This window comes from Cyprinus carpio, chromosome A10, assembly GCF_018340385.1.
Source record: "Cyprinus carpio isolate SPL01 chromosome A10, ASM1834038v1, whole genome shotgun sequence".
In the NCBI taxonomy this organism is placed as follows: domain Eukaryota; kingdom Metazoa; phylum Chordata; class Actinopteri; order Cypriniformes; family Cyprinidae; genus Cyprinus; species Cyprinus carpio.
This window is the reverse complement of record NC_056581.1, coordinates 1385001-1408135: the sequence shown is the minus strand read 5'-3', so window position 1 is coordinate 1408135 and position 23135 is coordinate 1385001. Positions and strand designations below refer to the sequence as shown.

The following is a 23135-nucleotide window of genomic DNA, read 5'->3' as shown; positions in this document are numbered from 1 at the left end:
AAGCTGTTCACTGATCTTTCTTTTTCATTTTTTTTCTAAAGCTGATTAAAGGATAGCCATTAGATTGTATAATGCAGCCAGCTAACAAACAAGAGACCTAGATATCTTGTTCCACAAAAATATTAACAGATTTGTATCCATCCAGTATTTTTATATGTACACTATAGATAAAGAAAAAAAAAGTAGAAGTAGAAGTAAGAAAACTAAGATACAAGTCAAGTTTCTTGGTTATATTATTGTAGGGATTCTCATTAGATTTTTTTAAGATTTTGTCATTAATCACTTACCCCCATGTCGTTCCAAACCCGTAAAAGCTCCGTTCATCTTCGGAACACAATTTAAGATATTTTGGATGAAAACCGGGACGCCTGTGACTGTCCCATAGACTGCCAAATAAATAGCAGTGTCAAGGTCCATAAAAGGTACTGTATGTCTCTCCATATCACCGTATGCTGTGCATGCTCTTCTGTATCATCCGCGCCACAAGGATGCACCGTTTCTATGTGTATTAAGCTTTGATTTGAAAGAAAACAGTGCATCCTTGTGGTGCGGATGATACAGAAGAACATACGCAGCATACGGTGATATAGAGAGACACAAAGGAAACCATTGACAAAACAAATATTGAATAAAGTCATTCTTTTTGTTTTCTTCGCTTACAAAAAGTGTTCCCGTCGCTTCGTATAACCCAGATTGCACATCTGATGGCAGATGGAGTATTCTGACGACGACTTTCATACCTTTTCTGGACCTTGACACTGTTATTTACTTGGCAGTCTATGGGACAGTCACAGGCCTCCTGTTTTCATCCAAAATATCTTAAATTGTGTTCTGAAGATGAACGAAGCTTTCACGGGTTTGGAACGACATGGGGGTAAGTGATTAATGACAAACTTTTCATTTTGGGGTGGAGTATCCCTTTAAGGATGTCTTAGTACATTTTCAAAGGAATAGTTCACCCCAAAAATTTACATTTTCTGAAAATGTCCTCACCTTTAGGCTTACCCAAGTTATGGATGAGTTTGCTTGTTCATCACATTTGGAGAAATTTAACATTGTATCACTTGCTCACTAATGGATCCTCTGCAGTGAATGGGTGCCGTCAGAATGAGAGTCCAAACAGCTGATAAATACATCACAATAATCCACACCACTCCAGTCCATCAGTTAATGAACTGTGAAGCCAAAAGATGTGTGTTTGTATAAAAAACAAATCCATCGTTAAAATGTTTTTTAATTTAAACTGACGGCACCCATTCACTGCAGAGGATCCACTGAGGGTGAGGACATTCTCAGCAATCATTTTTGGGTGAACTACTCCTTTAATATAAAACTTCATAAAAACCTACAGGCAAATAGCATCCCTGATGCTACAGAGTGTGACAGCATATAAACTCCAAATGCTGATATGATGAAACAGAGCTGCACAGAGAATAAAGCAAATGAGACATAACAGGATGTGACAGCTGTTTAGCACATCTGGGTGTTGCTGGCACAACAACTTGTTAGATTAATTATCTGTGGATTACACTTAAACACCGTCATCAGAACGGCATTATCGTAACTGCAGTGACATCTCTGAGAAGAATACATGTAACGCCTTCATCAAAAGTTGAACATTTTAGAAACCACACCTAAAATTGAAATGCCACTCAAACAAGAGCATAACACTACGGGCATGGGTTTGATTCCCAGGGAAAGCAAGAACTGATAAAAAAAGAAGTGTACCTTGAATGCAGTCAAGATCTCTTTAGATAAAAGCGTCGACCTAATATATATATATATGTCAAATATAATGTTTTGGAAAAGAACATACACAGGACTCTGACAGGAAGCATGTTTTCTGACTCTCTGCAACTTAATAAAGGATATAAAAATACAACAGTAATGGCAAAATAACATTTAATTACTACAATGCTACAACTAAAAAAAAAAAAAAAAAAAAAAAAAAAAAAAAAATCATATAATTAATATAGGATCACAAAATGTGAGTTTTATTTCTGTCATTTGTTTTGATTTGTAATGGTTACACGAAAGTTACAGTTTATGGAGAAGCTAAAAAATTTAAACTTTTTCAGGAATCATCAAATACTGTGCAGAAGAGACACTGCATGCTCCAAAACCAGCGCGTGAAGAATGGTAGAATGCCTTGGAAACGCCGCCCAGGATTGTTCTGTGACAGGAAATGCTGGCGCGAGCGCGTGAGTACTGACAGAGCTCTTCTCCAATGGGAGCCGCGCAGGGGAAGGCGCAGCTCGTGCCTCCGACTTTACTACGAAGGTGAAGCGCAGCCAAGGCAATGGAGAGGAACCGCGTCAAAATGCTCGTGTGATGTTTGAAGAAAAGTAAGGTAAGGATTGACAAGAAACACTTGAAAAGTTGCACTTTGGGAAAAAGCTCTAATGTATTTGAAATGACATCATCGTGAAAGTGAGAGAAAAGTTTCGGCGACCCAGGGGATATCATATAACTGCGCTCTGGGAGCTGCGCTTGGAAATCTGTCCGCTGTTGTGAAGATAAACAGTTTCTCATGTTAAAAACTACATGCTTTAAGTCTTCACATTTGATAAACTGAAAGAACGTCGTGTAACGTAACTCGGTAGCTGATAAATAGCCTACGTGATGATGCTTTATGCACACAGTAATAGGATTGTGGATTAGAGGAACGCATACAGTCATTAGTGTACTACATTAAATCTGTTTATCCTACAGCTGTTTAAAACGGGAAAATTGACTGGAAAATAAATCTGTATTTTTAACATTTTATAATATTAAGTCTTTGAAAAGTTGTTTTTCTTGTTTTATTGCATTATACTTTTAAACTATTTTCTTTCTTTCTTTTAAAAAAAAAAAAACTATTTATCTAAGTAATCATCTTAATCAATAATGCAACCAAATATGATAGTCGTAGGAAAGAAGTAACTTTATTGACAACAGTAGGCTGTGCACAGGACAATGTTGTGTCCATTAACTGTGCCAGTGTCACATGACTAAATCCCTGCTGCATTATAGAAGAGAACATGAACTATTGTAACAGTTTTTGGGTTTTCACTCTTTGATTTTGATTTAGCCCCAAACAACATAATAGCAGTCATTGCCTGTCAATTAAATGTAAAACGTGCAGTTATACAGTTAAACTATAAACGTACACAAAGGCCAATGCTACATTTGTAGCACTGATTATAATTGTAATAGAAATTTTGATAAATGTAACAGTGTCACACTTTTGTATCACCTTTTTAGCATTCGAAAGCTTAAACACTCAAAATGCATTTAAATTCAGTTTTGAATTCAGATATTGCTTTACCATGGAATTATACTTTTCAGTTCTTTCAGTGGCTCCTCCTACTAGTGGGTGGTGTCAAGTGTCATATTACAAAATGTTCTACAATAGTTTATAATCAAAACTTTGGTAACACTTTATTTTAAGGACCAAATTTTAGCTATTAATTAGTTGCTTATTAGCATTCGTATTACTAGCATACTGGCTGTTTATTGGTACTTATAAAACACATATTAATGCCTTATTCTGCATGACTGTATGTTAGAACCCCGATCCACCCCACACCTAAACTTAACAACTATTAATAATAAGCAAATTGAGAGTTTGAGAAAAAGTGAATATTGTGTTCCCTGTTCTAAAGTGTTACCAAAATCTTTTCTAAATCTTGACAAAACGCATTGTTGAAAAGGTATCTTTCAACAATGAAAATGAGTCTTCAGTGTTTCATACTTGCTGTTTATTTTGTGATATAAATAATAATGTGACAGAAATTTCAAAATATGTGACAGGAAAAAAAAAAAATCTAATGTAGTTTGGGTGGCTATTTTTGGTATAGCACCTAATCAAAATTTCACAGGAACCTAAATTTTTGTGATATCAACTTCAAATTTGGAACATAACGCAGTTAGACATATGGCTTTGATTATTATCATTATTATCATTATCATTATTATTATTATTATTTTTATTTATTTATTTATTTATTTATTTATTTTTAGCAATTTTAAATTCCAAAATATGCATGCATTATCATATTTATTTTTATTTTAAAAATAGGGCTTACACCCTTATATATGGTAAACTTCAACTTCTGTAACTTTTTTACGCATACTTTTTTTTCATGTTTCATAAATTACAACCATCCAAGTTCAGATTGCATTTTTTCTAATGAACATATTTTAAGGTTTAAGAGTTTAAATTTTATGTGAGACAACATAAACAAGCAAGACAAATAACTTATGGAAAATGCATTACAAAAAGTTACTGATGTTACATTTTGAGTGTTGCAATTGTCCCTGTTTCTCTTACTCTTCTTTAAGCAAGGCAAGGCAAGTTCATTTATATAGCACATTTCATACACAATGGTAATTCAAAGTGCTTTACATAAAAGAAAAGCAAATAATAATAATCACAACAAAAAAACAAGGAATTTAAAAACTTTGAAAATTATTTAAACATTGATTTAAATGGTTTAAAATGAATTTAAAACAGTTAAGAATAGAAAATGATTATACATAAAATATAGTGCAATTAGTTGGGACATTGCAAAGTGCTCATTCAATAAATGCACAGCTAAACAGATGAGTTTTGAGTCTGGATTTAAATGTGACATGTTTTAGCACATCTGATACTTTACTCTGATGAGCACAGCAATAAGCACAGCAGCTTGTCAGTTTGAATAGAATTGTATGTCTATACATAAGGCAGAATGAGACAGCCAATGCTTCTAATCTTCTGGACAGGTCTTTTTTTTTTTACTAGTTTGGGAACTGTCATTTGTGCTGAATCACTTTGCATATTGTAACCTTGGATCATCTGTACACTGGTTGCACAGTCCAAAATGTATAGATTACTCTTGAAAAACTCATTAAATACCAACCACTCTCTTAGTTTTCACATCTGCCCCTTCTATATCCAAGTATTAGGAACATCATCTTCTCAAGAAGCTAAACCCTACACCGAGAACATCTGCCCAGATGTGCATTCCTCAGGTCTCGAATATTTATATACAGTAAATACTAGAACCGGAATGCAAACGTGAGAAAAACATGTTGAAAAAAATAACAAAAGCCTTTAAATGCATGAAAGCAATACTTCTGCAAAGTTAGTGTGGCGGTGGAATGCGTGGTTCCAACCCCTCTCTCCTCTCTCTAACTGAATCCGCCAAGTTCTGTTCCTCATTCAGTACACTCATTTCCATCGCATATTTCAGCACACATTATGAGTGGCTGTAATCAGTTTCAAATTAAACTTGAGTCCTCTTTGTTCTGTCAGGGGAAAAGGGCCTCGCTGAAGGGGACGTGGTCGACTCGCTGGCACACTGACGGTGTGTTGGCTCTTGGCTGCTCCAAGATTTAGCCTTCTTGAGGCCCTAGATGGGATTTCATACATTGTGCTTAGGCTGCCTAAATGTTTTCATATGTATTTGCTCAAACTTAGGTTCCTTGTGAAAAAATATATATACACTAGAAAGTTACTGGGTAACTAATTATGCAGCATGAAGCTTTAGTTTTTGTCATTTTCCTAGAAACTGTAATGTGAGGGCAGGGTGAGTCATTGCAGAAGAGTTCAAGTTCGTTAGGGATTTGTTTATGAGTCGAAAGTGTCAAGGCCTAGTGAAGCCCTGCAGTTGGGAAATGCCGTAATTATACTGAAATAGAGGCCACTTGTCCTGGTCTTTGATGTCCAGTTGGTGCAATGCAGGACATGGCACGTTGTGCAAGAAGTGCATTTATTCTTGCGTTTTGAATATCAAATTCACTTTTTTTGTTCTCTCAGTACACATTAAGTTTTTCTCTAATGAAACGATCCACATGCTCTGTCCTTGGAAACCACAGAATGACATCATACATGAGGTTTTTGCATATGTGCTCTATGGTCACCTGAAAACATTTCCATCTGGCATTTCAATTGCATGATCTGTTCTGATTTTTCTATATGTCGGATATATAAAATGTATCACTGTTTCCACAAAACTATTAAGTAGCACAAATGTTTTCAACATTGATAATGATCAGAAATGTTTCTCGTGTAGCAAATAAACATATTATACTGATTTCTGAAGGATCGTGTGACACTGAAGACTGGAGTAATGATGCTGAAAATTCAGCTTTACATCACAGGAATAAATTACATTTTAAAATATACTCAAATAGAAGACAGTTACTTTAAATTGTAGTAATATTTGACAATTTTACAGTTTTTTTTTTTTATATATATGCAAAATTGTATACATCTCTGTGGGCAAGAGTTGTGTATATTGGCGTTTAGGATTGTACTTTTTTAGAAGATTTTAAAGAAAACTGCAATGGACTGAAAGTCTCAAACTGCCAGTCTTTAGTTACGGGGTTTATTCTCACAAATCTTTCATTCGTCTTTGGATTCAGTTTGGTTGAAAACAAAAAATCTTTAATTTAATAGTTGGAATTTTGTTAGGACGATCAAATCTGTAGAACATTTAGTGGTTAAAATAGACCCAACACGCTCCATTTAGTTTGTTGTCCACTAGCCGCACATTTTATAGTGTATTTCATCTTTCTCCATTTTATATAAAGCCTAAATGGTTTTTAACGAGAGGCAGATCTTTTCCCCAAAATGGTATCTGGAGACACTCTGCTAACATAAAGCCGTCTAATATCTTTAATTTTCACATTTAACATGCTATTCACAATACTTTTTTCTCAAAAGGCAATAAAACAATCAGAATCTTCTAAATATGCATGCATCTTTTTTGTCTTTCCCCCGAGATCCCTGAGTGGAACTTAAATGTCTTCATGTTTTATGAAGTGTCCTGAAATAAAGCCTTAATCAGCCTGCAAGTAGAGTTTTGTAATAGCATGTGTTGATAGTGACAGTTTTTTAAGTTGTTGATGGAAAAATTCGACACATATTGGACTTGGCAATGCAACAAGTTTGCTAGCAGTCAATTTTTCTACTTAAAGTGGAAAAAATTCAGTTTTAAAATGATTAAAAATAAGGAGTTTCAAATGGTTGTAATCTGTTTGAGGAAGTAAATGCTTGGTAGACATATGGCTTCTATCAATAAGGATAGTCAAACAAAGTTCTGTTTGCAGAAGGTATGATTGTGCTCCAGTGCTTGTGTCTGGATGCTGTACATTTTTTTTTCCCCCTCTCATGCCGAAGACCAGCTCTCTATGAGCCAAGCATGTTGGAACAGTGGTAACAGAATATGTGTGCCGTTTCCCAGCAGGTGTGAGTCATAGGCATAAAGAAAGTACTTTATCTTCTGGAGCGCTACCCTCTGTTTGAGAACCATATACAAATACATATACCTGCAGGCAAAATCCGATACTCTAGCTGTCATGCTGTTTGATGCTTGCCAAACCTTTTACCGACGGATCATCTTCAGTTGTTCGTGAGACCTTTTCTTCATCACGAGCAGCCGGTCAAACAGTATCAGCTCTGCAGGGAGTTGTGTCAATTTTCCACCAGTCTGGGACTGTCACCCGCTTGATACACGTCACTGGAGAACGTTCAACAAGCTATTGAGAGAACTTGATAGTTCAATTCTGGGGGTTATACTCCGCATGACTCACTTGGTGCTGATTGGACATTGAAACCAGACACGAGACTCTGCGGATCAAGTCCCATATTCCTCATGCCAGATACAGGACTCAAGATACACGCTGCTGGTCTGGGCTTAGTGTCGTTTGACATTTATTTGCTTTCGCTTGTTTGCTGAAATGACATGTTGGCCTTGTGGAGTTTTGTGCCGTTCATGATGTGGTAGCTTTTCGAAGTGAGCTTTGGCTCGTACGGCCTCCATAATTATATGCAGCGGGACTGTGGCGCCATTTTAAATGCCAGGCAACCCAAGCTGCTGTTGAGCTGTCATTGTCGATGAGGTCCTTCTGCGGAGAGATCTTGTAATTCCTTGAGCGTTTACTTTCGAAGAGCTTTCACACGGTGCCGAGGTTGTTGGGTCAATGAACGTTTCCAAGTTTGCTTGTATCCATGACTCATGTTTGCGGTATACGGAAACCTCTTGTCGTGATTGGTGTTCTTCACGAGAATGCTCCAGTTCATGACTTCCATGAAAGGCGCTGCTTCCAAGAGAAAGTTTGTGCCATACTAAGTTGTAATCAAGTCTTCAGGCCATGTTTGGAACTGAAGAACAAGGCAATCAATCAGCTGAGGATGCTTTTGTCCTTTTTGTTTAATCCAGTGTTGAGTAAAGTGAGGGTAAGTGTTCACGCACAGTCTACCTTCAAGCAGAACTGGCTGAGGCTGCAATTCTCCCGGGAAGCCAGCCAGAAACTCAGTGAATAGCTGGCATCTGGTAGCCATCTTATTCTGGCCAGTGCCTGAGGAAATTCCAGGCTTGAGTGGCAATGATAGCTTTTTGTAGAGAACTGCTCCGCAGCCTTATCCCCATTTTGCGCCAAATTGATGTCTGTTTTCAAAGCCAGGTCTAAAATGCTCATGATTTGCCTCTTTTGTGAAGACTTTTAGCTGTATCTGTCAAGCTGCACAAACCTTGACTGCGACAAGTCCACAAACAGATGCTGTTTTCTTTCTTTGACTTCTTAGATCATCAGCGTGCTCCATGTAGAAAGGTATCACGGAGGATGGGGGTGGGCAACTCCAAATATGCATGGACTCGCTTGTTTATTTGCTTTCTGTGCCATTACCCAGGCTAAATTTACTTCTGCGCTTCTTTAGAGACACTGGAGTCTTGCAGAAAGGTTGCTGTCTTTATGGATACTGACTGCATTATTATTATTATTATTATTAATTCTGCAACCATAATTGTTGTGGATTCTCTCTGGTCTTCCTGGTTTGCAAGAGTTTTATGCTTGAGCCAAACCTTAAAGGATTAGTTGACCAAAAGATTAAAATTTTTCCATCAGTTACTCACCATTCCAAACCTTTTTAAAGGGATCATGAAATGCCTTTTTAATAATGCATTTTTAATAATGTTCTCTGAGGCCCACTTGTGTCGTTAGCTAGATTTTAACATCAAAACATCATAATTTAGAAGTAATAAGCTATTTTCTATCCTGTTTTTGAGCCTCTCTTCAGATCGGTCTGGTTTTATTGGCAGGCCGCATACAAGACTCAGAAGTAAACGCCCACTGCTGTGATTGGCTGATGGTTTCGCTTATTAAAATAACAGATGGACGCTGCTGTGACGTACTCTGAAAACAACATTTGGGTTAAAAACGTACTCAGTATATATCAAACAGTTGTGAACAGACAATGCAATAGTGGTAAAAGCATGTTTACTCACACTTATGTGTGCGACATTACTGGTGGATCCAATATCATCAGTCTCTCTGAAAAACTGCGTCAAACTGTCTTCGTTAAAAAAAAAAAAAAATCTGCAGTAAAGTAAAGCAAACAAACAAACAAACAGTGTTTCACTGATGCTATCTGGAGCTCTTTCCTAATGTATCACACTATGCCATCAAAATGTGACCGATTCCAAAATTAAGTGTTTTTTTTAGCATGATTTCAAGAAAAGCTGTTTTTGAACTAACAAGACATTTTGAATTCTGAAATTCACAGGATGTTTTTATAGTACACTGACCTGTTATATGTCAAAAGATCAGGAGAAATTTGATTTCCCTGTTAACTTACTTTCTTGGGAAGTCGTGGCCTAATGGATAGAGAGTTTGACTTCTAACCCTAAGGTTGTGGGTTCGAGTCTCAGGCCGGGAATACCACGACTGAGGTTCCCTTGAGCAAGGCACCGAACCCCCAACTGCTCCCCGGGCGCCGCAGCATAAATGGCTGCTCACTGCTCCGGGTGTGTGTTCACTGCTGTGTGTGTGCACTTTGGATGGGATAAATGCAGAGCACAAATTCTGAGTATGGGTCACCATACTTGGCTGTATGTCACTTCACTTTCTTCTGTAGAACACAGAAGGAGAAACTTTGAGTTATGTAATGGTCGTTCTTTTCCAGACAGTTAGGATGAATTGGGATTAGAGCTTTCAAGCTTCAGAAAGGACGCAATGCAGCAACTTTGATTCTACCAATCAAACATTTCTTTCAGGACAGCACCAGTCCTCATTTATTTTAAAAGAATGGGCAGAATATTCTTCAAAAATCCATCCTTTGGGTTTCATGGAATAAATAAATTGCAAAAGGTTTGGAATTACGTGAAGGTAAGTAAATAAGAACAGGAATAAGAATAATCTTCTTTTTAGAAATTGTCGTTGAAGTTTTCGTTACTTTTCTACAGACGTTAATCCAATCTGAACGGTCCACATGAGTTTTTAATGATCTATCCTGCATGTACAGTGAAATCCGAAAGGAGATTGATTGGCTGTTTTGTGTTAGTCAAAGTTACATCAGGTTTTGCTTCCAGATCCAGAAGAAGTTAGAGTCATTGAGGCTTTGCCTTAGGCAGGCTGGCAGTGCACACAACATGATTTCAGTGTTGTTCCCATGGTAACAGAAATTCCAGAGTGTCTTTATAAGATTGAATACTACCAGTTGTTGCCCAACTAGATTTCATCTTGTATCAACATCTGGACAAAGTCCATATCTTGAGACGAGAAACCTTTCCAACTTGCTCTTCCTGAAGTTGGGAACGTTTAAGTAGACCCCTACCTGTTCTCCCAGACTAATGCTGTATATTTGGGCTCAGTTTCTGCAAGCTCTGCCAGTCAACTATCTGTAAACCACACCTTTATCTCTTCAGGGCCCTGGGTGGTCTGCGTTAAAGTTACGAAGAGAGAGCACAAGCCACGGTTCCCGGGTGTATCCACATCCTGGACTGTTTAGCAAACTCTGCCCATCCAAACAACAGGGAAGATTACATGCAGCTTTATTTTCCTTGAATCCCTTGAAACTCGTCTCTTGTTGCAAAGATGTGCTTGAACCGCTCTTTTCTTTTTCTGAAGAAGTGGCCGTGCACCACAGGCAACTCTGGGAAAACGCATCCAATCATCTCAGACCTAGAAGGACACGAGTAGGAAATCAAACCTTTATTTTATTTTTCAAACCTTACCTGTGGCTTTTAAGAAGAGTGTGGTGAAACTACATTAGCAAGACATTAAAGAAATGTTTGTTTTTATGCATTTCATTTATTTATGACAATATGTTTAGACATTGTTTAGCTATTCACAAGTGCCACTGAATTAAAGTCACGTGGAAGGAGTGTTTTAATAATATTATAATACAAAATGATTAATCTGCCAACTAATATAGTATTCTATGGTAGTCTAACTATATTTTTTACTTTTGCTGGTTGGATAGCAATGGGTCATTGGAAAATAAGGAACATCTAATTTAAAACACATGTGCCAAGTTCTTAGAAATGAAACCTTCATGTTAGTTTCACATGGTTAAAAAAAAAAAACCTTTTCATGAAAAGTTAAAATTTAATTCCATGTGGTGTAACCATAACGTATGACGTAAAAACATATTTTTCTTACACTAAAGGGAGTTTTTGGGCAGTCACACCACATGGCATTGTACAGCCTCAACTGACCTTCCCTTGACATTTAAAGGTCACATTATCTGATGTTTTAAGAAACTTTCACATACAGCCATGAAGACACCATATGACACCATTTGTGTGTGTTTGTGTGTGTGCATACAGAACACACACAAATATACATATAGATATATTTTGTTCTGCATATTAGCTTCATGCATTTGCTGGTTGATTTTGGTGGACAAAGGTTTTTAAATATTAGCACTGATTAATATTATACAAATACTGTCTTTTTATATGCAAAATCATTTTGGTTTACTTTATTTGTCATTAAGAACAACTACATTTGTTTTCTCTTATGCTATTTTCAGCTTCCATCACGCAGCTGTTGCCAAAGTGAGATGCTGCCAGCTCAAGTGTTAAAGTTCAAACACATTTTATTTTCCTGGTCATTAAGCTCGGGAGATTAACCTAAATGTCAGTTTTGTCCAGTTGTTGTTCTTCTGTCCTACTGCCCTTTGCAAAGTGACAAATAGAGAAACGTTGCTCACACTGATTATTGATTTAGTCTAAAATGCTCCCGGTGGAGCGCCTGTGCATGCATGTAGGATAGGAAGCTACTGTCACAGAAGAATGCATCAAAACCAGGGCAAATATGCATCACATTCCTCACGTGAGCGTTTCCATTTGTCGGGCTGTCTGTTTTCCATTCAAGCGTGTTGGATGAGTTGGAATGTGCCAAAGAGGGAACACTGTCTATTTTCAGCCGTCCTCTGCATTTTTCCTCGTAAAAAGACTGCATGCTACTTCATGAGTCATCTTTGCGATTTCTGCTCAGACTTGCATGGCTCTGAATGGATCCTAATAATTAGTGCTGGGAAGAAAGACAAACAACTTTGTTTCCTGGATCTGCGTTCAGAAGATGCTGTGAATTTTTGCGTACCAAAAAGTACTTCAAGAAGGTATTGTACTTATTAAAGCGAGGAACAAGGCCACAGGATGTCTTTACTTCTGCACCTTTTATCAACAATGCCTTTTCAATTTTCCATATACAAACATTGGCAACGGCCGATAAGCTTGTGAAGTTGATGGAGATACAAATGTTGCAGCTCAGCTGACACTGAAAAGGATATTATATCAGAAAAAGACTTTCATAGGACTCTTATCACTTGTTATCACAGCACTTCGAGAGTTGGCCTCACTATTGGCAAGCAAACGAGCAAACGCTGAAATTCAGTGGAAAGAAACATAAAATGTTGGCGAGACTTGCACATTCCTTCGCACTTTCTTGGCTGTCTTTCCTACTTTGAGACGACTTGCGTCCCCCAAGTTCCCTCTACCCTCCTTCGCCTTTCATTTTCTCTTCTGCGCCATTGTCTTTCCTACAAAACGATAAGTGACTAAAGACTAAAGGGCTTCCCACTATATTATCACAGTTAGTTACACAAGATGACAAAAAATGCAGTAATGTGAGAAACGACAGCATAATGTGTCAGAAGAGACGTCAAAGTGGTGTGTTTTTTTGTGGTGTAATTTTAATTTTGGTTTTTTTTTGTTTTTTGTTGTGCTACGAAGCATTTTTTTTAACTCCAGTGCTGCATAATTTGAAGCAGTTTTAACACTGATGACAAACTATCATTTGTTTGTTAGCAGCGGTCTTTTCTTTTGGTTTACATCCATTAATGGTAATAATGATGTTGGTGTTCACACCATCTAACACTAGACTCTAACTAAGTAAACTTCTATGCCTTCGCAAACTATTATTCTGTTCAAAACTTAATTGAAATAAAGCTGAAATATACATATTAGATAAAAAAAAATCAACTTAACAATAACAAAAACCCACTAAATGCTGTCTCAGGAACTAAATGAAATAAAATAATTTAAATTTGAAGTATTAAAATGACTAAAACTGAAATAAGAATAAGCTAAATAAAAATATTTAAAAACATAAAATTGCTAAAAATTAAACTAAATGAAAATATAAAAATAAAAGCTGATTAAAAATATAAATATATGCTATAATAGTATATAAATAATACTTAACTAACACTTCTTTTTCAAATGCTAGTTTGCTGCCTCCTTAGCATTATACGGTTTCAGAGATGAAATATTTCAGTTGTAAATTCTCATTTTTTTTCAGTTTCTGGAATATGCAAACTCAACATCTGGTTGGCATATGTGCGTTTGTGTGTGTGTATGTGTTTGTCTTGGCACTGAATATTCATATATGAAAACTTGTGGTTGGAAAAAATTCTCAGAAACCATCACATTTTCATAAATGGTAATTTTAGCAACATTTGGTACTGCTTTGTAATACGGCCTTGTGATGCCATATAAACAAAATGTGAAACTGTGAATGATAGTCTTTCACTGAAGAAGTTTTGCTGCAGGATATTCATATATGTATTGTAACTGCACTTAATGCAAAGACAATGGTTATACGCATTATTAATGTTGCATGTTACTAGTCACTATTAATTGTAATCAAATAATAATAAAAGCATAATAATGATAGTACTGTATAGCCTAAGGTTTACACACAACAGTAATTTGTACCCATTTCTCACAAATTTCTCGTAGTAAGTGTAATATTTCTTTATTTAAAGACTATTAAACCTACAAGAGTAATAGCACTGTCATACTGGCCGTATTGTTGGGAAACGCTGAAGGGTGTTATGGGTACAGAGGGGCTGTTTTTAACATGGATTATCAGCTCTATGTTTATCTTCACCAGATGCGCCATCGTTCTGTTGCGTTCGAGCCAGCCGTCCTGAACAACAACAGGCACCAGACTAAATAATATATAAGGGTATTGCGCTGATATATAATTTACCACTGGCTTGTGGTCAGCGTTTAGCTCTGGGTTTTTCACGCTGTGGGTTTGACATGGGGAAGGTTGAGGGCTTGTGTGGAGGTGCATTTTTGTGGTTGAGGAAAAGTCGAAGCATTGGGTTTGATGGGGGCTGATGAAGCTGGTATTATTTCACATTTTTACGCATTTAGCAGACGCTTTTATCCAAAGCGACTTACAGTGCATTCAGGCTATACATTCTTTATTTATTATTTTTTAACCAGTATGTGCGTTCCCTGGGAATTGAACCCATGACCTTTTGTGCAGCTAACACAATGCTCACAAAGAACCACAGGTGCATCTGCTCTGTGAGAGCTTCGGAAATCAAACACGTCTTACAGCAGAAGAGTTGTTGGTGTTTTGGTATGATCCTGTCTACAATGTAATATTTGTGCCAATGAAACATGTTTTAATCAATTTTATTTGTAGAACTTTATATAGAAATGTAGAAAAAATAACAATTAGCATTTTTTTTACATTATGTATAATAAAGCAATTAAACTAATAAAAAAACAATTTGCATTAACGATTAAACTTATAAGACAATATAATTATATTAAATGATATTGTATTGTAAAAAGTTATAATAAAACTATGTGTGTGTGTTTATAACAATATTAATAAATTGTTAATATAAATTATTTATTTATTAATTGTATTGTTTAATGTTGTTTATTATATATGTGCATATATATTAGGGCTGCACAATTCATAATTGTCAATTATTCCCTTGAAATTGTAATTGCTAATATTAATTACAGTTATCACAATTTACATTGAATGATGTTTATACCATGGTGTGAAGCAAGTGCATGCCGTATTTTTAGGTGAAAATAAAAAAGCTGAAAACACACTAAATGAAAAAAAAAAAAAAAAATATATATAAATAAAAGATTATATATAAAATATATATACAAGATTCAAAAGATTAATTGAATTATTACGTAATTATGGCATACGTAGTTGTAATCATTATTAAAAAAAAATATATATTAATTGAGCAGCCCAAATATATATATATATATTTATATATATGTGTGTGTGTGTGTGTGTGTGTGTTATAGTATTGTCATTGTAATATTGTATTGCCAGATAATATTACAGATTTTTGTTTGTTTAATTAGTATGTATAGTTTTCTTTTTCTTTTTCTTTTTCTTTTTTTTTTTTTTTGACTGCACATTGAAATTAAGGCCTGATATTAAGTGGTTTTACTTAGAGTTGACGGTATATTTGGCAAAACTGTACAGATTTTTACAGTTGTTTACCAATACCAACATAAAAAAAATAAAAAATCCATTAGTATTGACAACATTTCTCCCTGAAACAGCCGCTTCACACTGTTCACACAGTCCAAACACTGTTTAAATAATGATACAGCTTTTTAGTGGTTTTAAGGTCAGTGGCGTTCATCAGACCAGCAGAAAAACACTTGACTCTCGGAAAAGCTTGGTGATAACATGCAGAAGCTCTTTACTGAATGTGAAAGAAGCTGCACCTCACTGCTGAATCTGACAGCCTCTTGAGAGTGGAGAGCATGGAGGCCATCCAGATAACAAACTACGTCAAATAAGAGAATAAACACCGCTGCCCTCAGGTTTGGACCTGAGACTCACGTGTACAGGATTTATCACACGTACTGTGAGATTAAAGTTGCAACTCGCATTATGAGACTTTTACGGGATCATTAGTCTGTGTTTCAGATCAATAGTGAGCGAAAAACATTGTGGATCGGTGCAGCCCTGCTATAATGTAGCATAAAAAGTGAAGGGTAACAACTTCAGCCTGTGGTTTTGAGAAACCAAACACTTCAGACATTTTCAGATGCAGTGAGGAAAATTCCTATGTTCCCAATTACCAAGAGATGAGAGATAATAATGATGGCTAAAACAAATGGAAATGGAAACACTGCTCTGTAGGTGGTAGACTTACTTTTCCTCACTGGAAACTGATTTACTGTGGAGTCTTTCATGCAGCGTGCCTGATAATGATAATGAAAATGATAAAGGACAAACCCAGGGCTTAACTACCTAAGGGTTAAGTGTGTGTTACTCATTGAAGCATCATTGGGAGTACTGTCACAGTCATGGACTTCTTTTTTGTTTTCATTTAGTTTCTATCGTCCTGATTAGTTATTCAGTTCACCTGTGTTTGATTAGTTATCCTCTTCACCTGTCTGTCCCTCGTATCTCACCCTACTTAAGTTCCCCTTTCAGTTCAGTTAGCTGCTGGTTATAAGTTGTGAATGCTTCTTGTGTAAGCCTGTGTTTTGTATGAATCTTCATCATCTTGGATTAGTATTAAATGTTATTTGTATTACCTTCGTCTTTGTGCGCCTCCTTTTACAAGAGCGTGACAGTTGTGCAGTTTAAAAATTACACTATTTTCTTTACAAAAAAAAAAAAAATCAAAAGCTGTCCTTTTGTTTTGATTATGTGTAAATCACCACACGTTGTGGTTTTAGCACATCACTTGTCCAAACTGACAGCAGTTGATGTGTCATCATGTGTGAGTCATTGAGACAATGTGATTTCATTAACAAATGTATGCTCTGTCTGGAGCTAAATATGGGAAGGTGATGCTCTGAAGTAAAAATAAGCATTGAAGTGAACATTGAGCAACAATGTGTACTGTGACTGTATTTTAATTCTTACACCAAATAGTTTTGCTCTAAATTTCAGCATCATTATTTGATGTTGTTGGCAGTAAGGAGCTATGACAATGACTTTTTAAATGTTTGTAAGATGGATAAACGCCACATTTAAGACACAAAATACCTTAAAGTTAAAGCCAACTGTAAAGTAGTTGCTTCAGATTTACATTTACTCACTTGGGAAAAAAAAATAAAAATAAATCCTTTAATAAAAAGCTTGAAAAATTTCTAGCATTATAGAGCAAGTATCGTAACACTTTACAATAAGATCCAATAAAGTAACATTAGTTAATGCATTAATGAGCAACAATGAGTACTACAGTTGTTACAGCATTTGTTAATTATGTTTTTGTAGTTAATAAAAATATAACTTCATTATTTGTTCATGTTAGCTCCATTAAATAATAGATATAACTTTTGATTAAAATGCATTGGAAAATTTTGTAATTAACATTAACTAATGTTAATAAATAGTATAGAAGATATTTTCATTGTTAATTCATGTTGACTAATGAAATATATAATGTTAATTAATAGAACCTGATTATAAAGTGTTAGCTAATAAAAAAAAAAAAATCATTAATTACATTACATTAATCAATTTATAATTGTTATTGTTTTCTAATGTCATTTAGTGTTGAAATATATAATGCGTATAAAAAAAAAAGGAAAAAGAAGAAGAACTGGACTTGTGATTACGTTATTTAATGTTCAGAACTTTCACTTTCATTTTATCACTTTCATTTGGCAATACTTTTCCGCCATTAATGAACTCTCCCAAGTCTTGTTGTGAGGTTTAGTGACTAAAGGTCTTGGATTGTGAAGATGTTTCCTGCATTTACTTTTCTTTTCATCAGGCTTTAGAAACATCCGTTTCTCATAAAATGATCCCTGCTAGCCAAAATTCCAGCCGCACGTACAGTGGGTATACAAAATCATCACCCCTCTTTAAAATAATCACATTTTGTGGGTTAGGGCTTTTTGTTTATGTTTAATCCAGCTGTATTTAATCATCTTATAACATCTAAGTGAAAGTTATAACTCCACCATGTCAGAAAAGAGAGTCCAGACCTTAACCCTGGGGGTAATTCTTTTCTGTACCCACTGTATGACAGATGTACCCTGTCAATTACAGGATTTGTTCAAAATGTTTACAGTTTGTTGATACAAGGCTCCCTGAGGCCATATTTCAGATAGCAGACCTTTTTCATTTGACGTCATGACCCAGAATGTCCTCAACATTTAATGAATGCAGATGGACTTGCAAAAAACTTCCCAGACTTCAGCAGAACTGTTAAAAATCATTCATGGGAACACTGGTTTGTGGAGATGTTTATTCTCTGTGCTGTGTGTACGGAAATATCCGACGCTCATGCACGTATTCCCATGATGTCTTGTTTGCCTATATCCAAATTAGAGCAGTGAATTATTGTGTTGTTTCACAACCTGGCTGGTTGCCAAGCAGGTGGACCGTTTACTCTTTAAATGGGACTTCCCCTTGAGTTACTCTTGTTTTATTCTCCCTTACAGATGCCCGGTTTAGTGTCATGCCTTGGAGATCTAATAGTCACTGGAATCATCATCCTCTTCTCTGACCACGTCCAGTCAGAGATATGGACCAATGAAGGTACGATCTGCTTTTATTTGGGCCAAAGTGCTTCAGGATAGCTGGCCACGTTAGCAATGTTGTTGTTGCTAGTATTTGGATTTGTGTCAACATATGGAACTTGTCAAAGTCTCTGTAGCATGTCTTTGTTTAGACAAAGCAGGATGAAAATATACCAAGCAACTACACCACATTTAGCATGTGCAAGCTTCATTTTAATCCATACCAGAAAAAAAAAAAAAGAAAGTCTCTCCTCAAGTTTTCAAGTCGAATACAGGGCCCTATTATACACCATGGGGCCAGGCGCGACAAATGTTTTTTGCTAGTTTCACGTCCTGTGTCACATTGTTTTAATATCAAAAGCATTCCCTCCTTTTGGACCATACGCCCAGTGTTTTCAAGCATTTTTAGATTTATTCCAAAATAAGAACTCAAGGCAGTAACAATTTAAAAGATATATCGTATTTGTGAGCTGATGTTTAGCTGTTCAAGAGTCAAATAAATGTTAGGTCATCAAATCTCGGTAAACACTGCTCACAGTGTCACTCTGACGGCTGAAGGTCTGGAATCCACGGCAGCTTTCACTGGCCAAGGCCCGCCCATGAGGCCGTTTGACCGACATGTCAAATAACCAATCATAGTTCGTTTCATATCACGTTTCAACGTGTGGAAATGTCGCCACAATAACAGACCGGTGTGTAAAACTCTCAAACGTATTTTAAAGATTCTTTAAGTATTTCACATACTTTTGAATCTCCAGTGTTTAGTTGATCCTGATAAGCACTCGTTGTCACAGTTGTAAACATGGCGGCTTTCTTCTTTCGTGAGGAGGTTTGGCGTCACAGCATCTTTGTTTCTAGGCGGAACGTTAAAAAACATGACACGCACTTCTACCGGAAATCCTGTGTAATTCAACCAATCTGATGACGACTTCGAAACTCCTGGAGTGTTTCCACTTTTGTGTGCCATATGCATCAGACGTTCAGCCAATGGTCCGTGGGCATGACGTAGGGCTGGGCGATATATCTAACGATATGATCATGCGCATCTAGTCAGTAAATCTGGTTCCTTGATTACCGCTAAATCGCCATCACCTGCTTTCAAATGGAGCGGCATTTAATAGACAGAGCCGTAGATCACTGACAAGGTACGCAATATCACGTTCATTATCCCAGATGAATCGCCTTCGATAATGAACGCGATATTGCGTACCTTGTCAGTGATCTACGGCTCTGTCTATTAAATGCTGCTCCATTTGAAAGCAGGTGATGGCAATTTAGCAGTAATCAGGGAACCAGATTGACTGACTAGATGCGCATGATCATATCATACCCCTGTTCACATGGATCCACAAAAATAGCTAAAACACTGTATTATTCATGCCAGGCCAGTAGGTGGCGACGTCACCATTTTCACAAATTCACAATTACACAGAGACGATAATGGTATTGTTCACCCGTTTTCAAAAGTTTGCATTTTCAGGCCACCAAAACACCTTTGTTGTGTAAATGAGCTGCCAAAATGCAAAATGTAACCTTCCTCCATTCATTCTCGGGGGAGCTGCTTTTTAATCTGATATTTTGTAAGATTTGCATAGTTTTAGTTTTGTACTATTTATTATTACCATTTATTATTTATTCCAGTTGAGAAGGCCTCCTTGGAGGAAATGACCCCAAATTAAAATTGAGAAAACAGAAAACAGGTTATTTATAGAGGTTCCGCCAAAAATATATATTAATTTGAACAAAATAATTAAAGAATCATTTTGATGAATGAGTCAGTGTCTCATCCATAAAGACTTGTTTCCTTGTTGGATGAATCAGCGTTTGTGAATGATCTTTTGAATTAATGATTCAGTGACAAATGCTTTGTTGCCAGCTACAGGCGTACTGAGATAACCTACAGTATACAACACATACAAGTGTAAAAATGATTTCAAAAAGTTCATTTTACTCTATTTTGCTACCACAGACATCAAACTATAAACTTGTATCCCAGTTATCCTGTTGTTTAAAGGTTTGTAACACAGAATGTGTGGTTAAAAAGTTTGTGAAGCTGTTCAAGTGCAGATTTAAATGTTGTCTTTGGTATAATGCCTGTTTCATCAGATTTTTGAAAATGTTTTTTGAAAACTCTATTCTGCTCACCAACGCTGCATTTATTTGACCAAAAATAGAGTAAACGGATAGCATAAAACCACGTTAGCATTCAAATGCTGTTGCTGTTAGTATTTGGATTTGTGTTCCAGCATATGGACCTCGTCACAAGTCTTTGTAGCGTTTCTTTGTTGACAAAGCAGGATGGTATTATACAGAGCAACTAGAGCAGATAGCATAAAGTTTTATCATGTGACAATTAGATTTGAATCCAAACCAGGAACATAGCCATGGCTTTGTTTTGTGGAACAGAAAACTTCTCTGTTTAAATCCCCAGTTCTTCATTGCCGCACATATGGATTGCTCAATTAATGCATGCAGCTCTGCTCTGTGTGTGTTATGGCTGTGATTTCGCTGGCCAGAGAGGGAGAAATTTGAGAGATGTTGTGGGATTTCAAATAAAATGCTTTTGCCAGTATTTCCTGAAAGCCGACATTGAGCACGAGCGTTTCTTGAGCGCAGTTAGACCCTGGGCACTGGATCGACGCCACTCTGTGTGTGTGACTCTGTGCGTGCGTGTGTGTGTTCACTCTTTGTTTAACTCTTGGCAGTAAATGTCTGATATAAATACTGAAATCTGACTAGGCAGAAAAGCACAGTAATGTAAACACCTTGATTCTTGCTATAGAATCTCTGCAAGCCTTATAATGATGAACGGATGAAGCGGTGCAGTTTTGAGGAAGCGACTCTTAAACTGGAGCTTGTCAAGCTGCATATAATTTAAAGTCGTTGAAATGCAGTCAAACTCCCATTGCAAAATAATTGCATTATAGTCTCAGCCTGACTATTAAATATCAGCACAAAATCTGGCCCACTTTTCAGCTCATTCTGGCCAAGAACATGCCTGACTGTCTCTGTTTGATGTCACCAACCACAGATTTCACTGCGTTCCAAATGGGATAAATTTGGCACTTAGTAGTGAGAACAATCATGGATGCAGCGACGTGCTCGAAGCTTGTCACTTCAAAGAGCTCTTTTTGAATGAAGGATTTCGAAGGGTACAACTGATGGACACTTTTCACTCCCATGATTCTATGCACATGTATGTGACACAAGGAACTTTATTTTTTCTCTCTGCTGCACCCTTCATCCCAAAGCTTTCACTCTGAAGGGTATTATTATTATTATTTAGCATTTCCTGCAAAGATGTAAAATACTGTTCTTAAATGATTGCAAGGAATCAGCAAAATAAATAAATAAATACATACATACATAAATACATAAATAAATAATGTTTGGATTTTGGACTGTCTGGAAACGTAGACAAATCACACTTATGAACTATTATTATTTATAAATTGTTCACAATAAAACTAAAACTATGAGAATCTGTTAAAATTTTGATGAAAACAAAAATGCAAATGCACATAAATATACAGAACCATTCAAAAGTTTGCATTCTTCAAGTTCCACAAAAATAAGAGATTTTAGTTAATTATTTAATGGATATATTTTTTTGTAGTATTTTGTAGCACATTTAATTTCTTTTTGAAGGGAAAAATAATCGTTATTATTCTGCGTTTATGTCAGTCTTTGCGGTATATGCATATCTAAACTGTATAATTACCATGTATAAATAAACACACTTTCCCCACCACTTTTTGGTCTCAGTCTTACATGTGTAAAGGTGTTTATACATGATGATGTTTGCACACTGTTAATGTGATATTTCACTTGGACTGTATTTCAGTTGAGACTTGTTATGCATAAATTATGAACCGATACATGTATAAATGTTTTAAAACCTAAATGGCTAAATAAATAAATAAATTGCATGTATTTAACATGTTAACTTTGATTGCCCTAATAATGTTATATATTTTTATTTTATTGATTTTACAATTTTTTTGATTTCATGTACCATTGGCTGGTTGATAACATAATCACTTGATGACATGTCTGTTGTCACTTCTGGAATAGAGCAGCTCACATGTCTCCTGCTTTCAGTTTCAGATGTCCAGTTCGGTAGACTGGGCTCCAGGGTCGTGCTCACATGCGGAGGCGCTCACGACGGGTACGTTCCCCAGTCTACATTAAGCCTTGCTAGAGCTCCATTAGAGCTAAGCTTTCCTGTGAGGAGTGATAATAGTGTGCTTAACCACCCTCTGCAGGGGCACGGGGCCAGTCCTTATAGGGTTTGGACACATCGAGGCTATTTACTGTGGGTAAGGGGGGCTTGACTCCCCAGCCTCAGATTTTGGCAAGCCTTGTGTTTGAAATTAATGCATATTTCTTGCCAATAAAGACACTATCCAAGAGAATCCCAGTGCCAAAAATAAGATTTGCACAACACCCGATACACAGGTCCAGTTGGTGTTGATAGCGGTTATTTTGTAGGGCTATCTTTGATTAGAGTAGGTTTACAAGGAAAGCAGGTGAAGGTTCATAATGGAGATGTTTTGACTCTGAGTTTTGGATGGGTTCGCAGGTCTCCGGTGGCATGGCAGTTCAATGGGA

At 36.4% G+C, this 23135-nt stretch overlaps 1 protein-coding gene across 1 annotated transcript in view; it reads left to right on the top strand.

The window, feature by feature from the left end:
- The first annotated feature begins 2196 nt into the window (after window positions 1-2196).
- LOC109097480 (ciliary neurotrophic factor receptor subunit alpha-like) overlaps window positions 2197-23135 on the top strand; it is a 31334-nt gene continuing 10395 nt past the window's right edge. The window contains exons 1-4 of the mRNA XM_019111121.2: window positions 2197-2350; window positions 18447-18543; window positions 22626-22692; window positions 23107-23135. The exon at window positions 23107-23135 is cut by the window's right edge and continues 132 nt beyond it. Of these exons, the coding sequence (XP_018966666.1) occupies window positions 18447-18543; window positions 22626-22692; window positions 23107-23135 (193 nt within the window). The 5' untranslated portion in view covers window positions 2197-2350. The remainder of the gene's footprint in view (window positions 2351-18446; window positions 18544-22625; window positions 22693-23106) is intronic.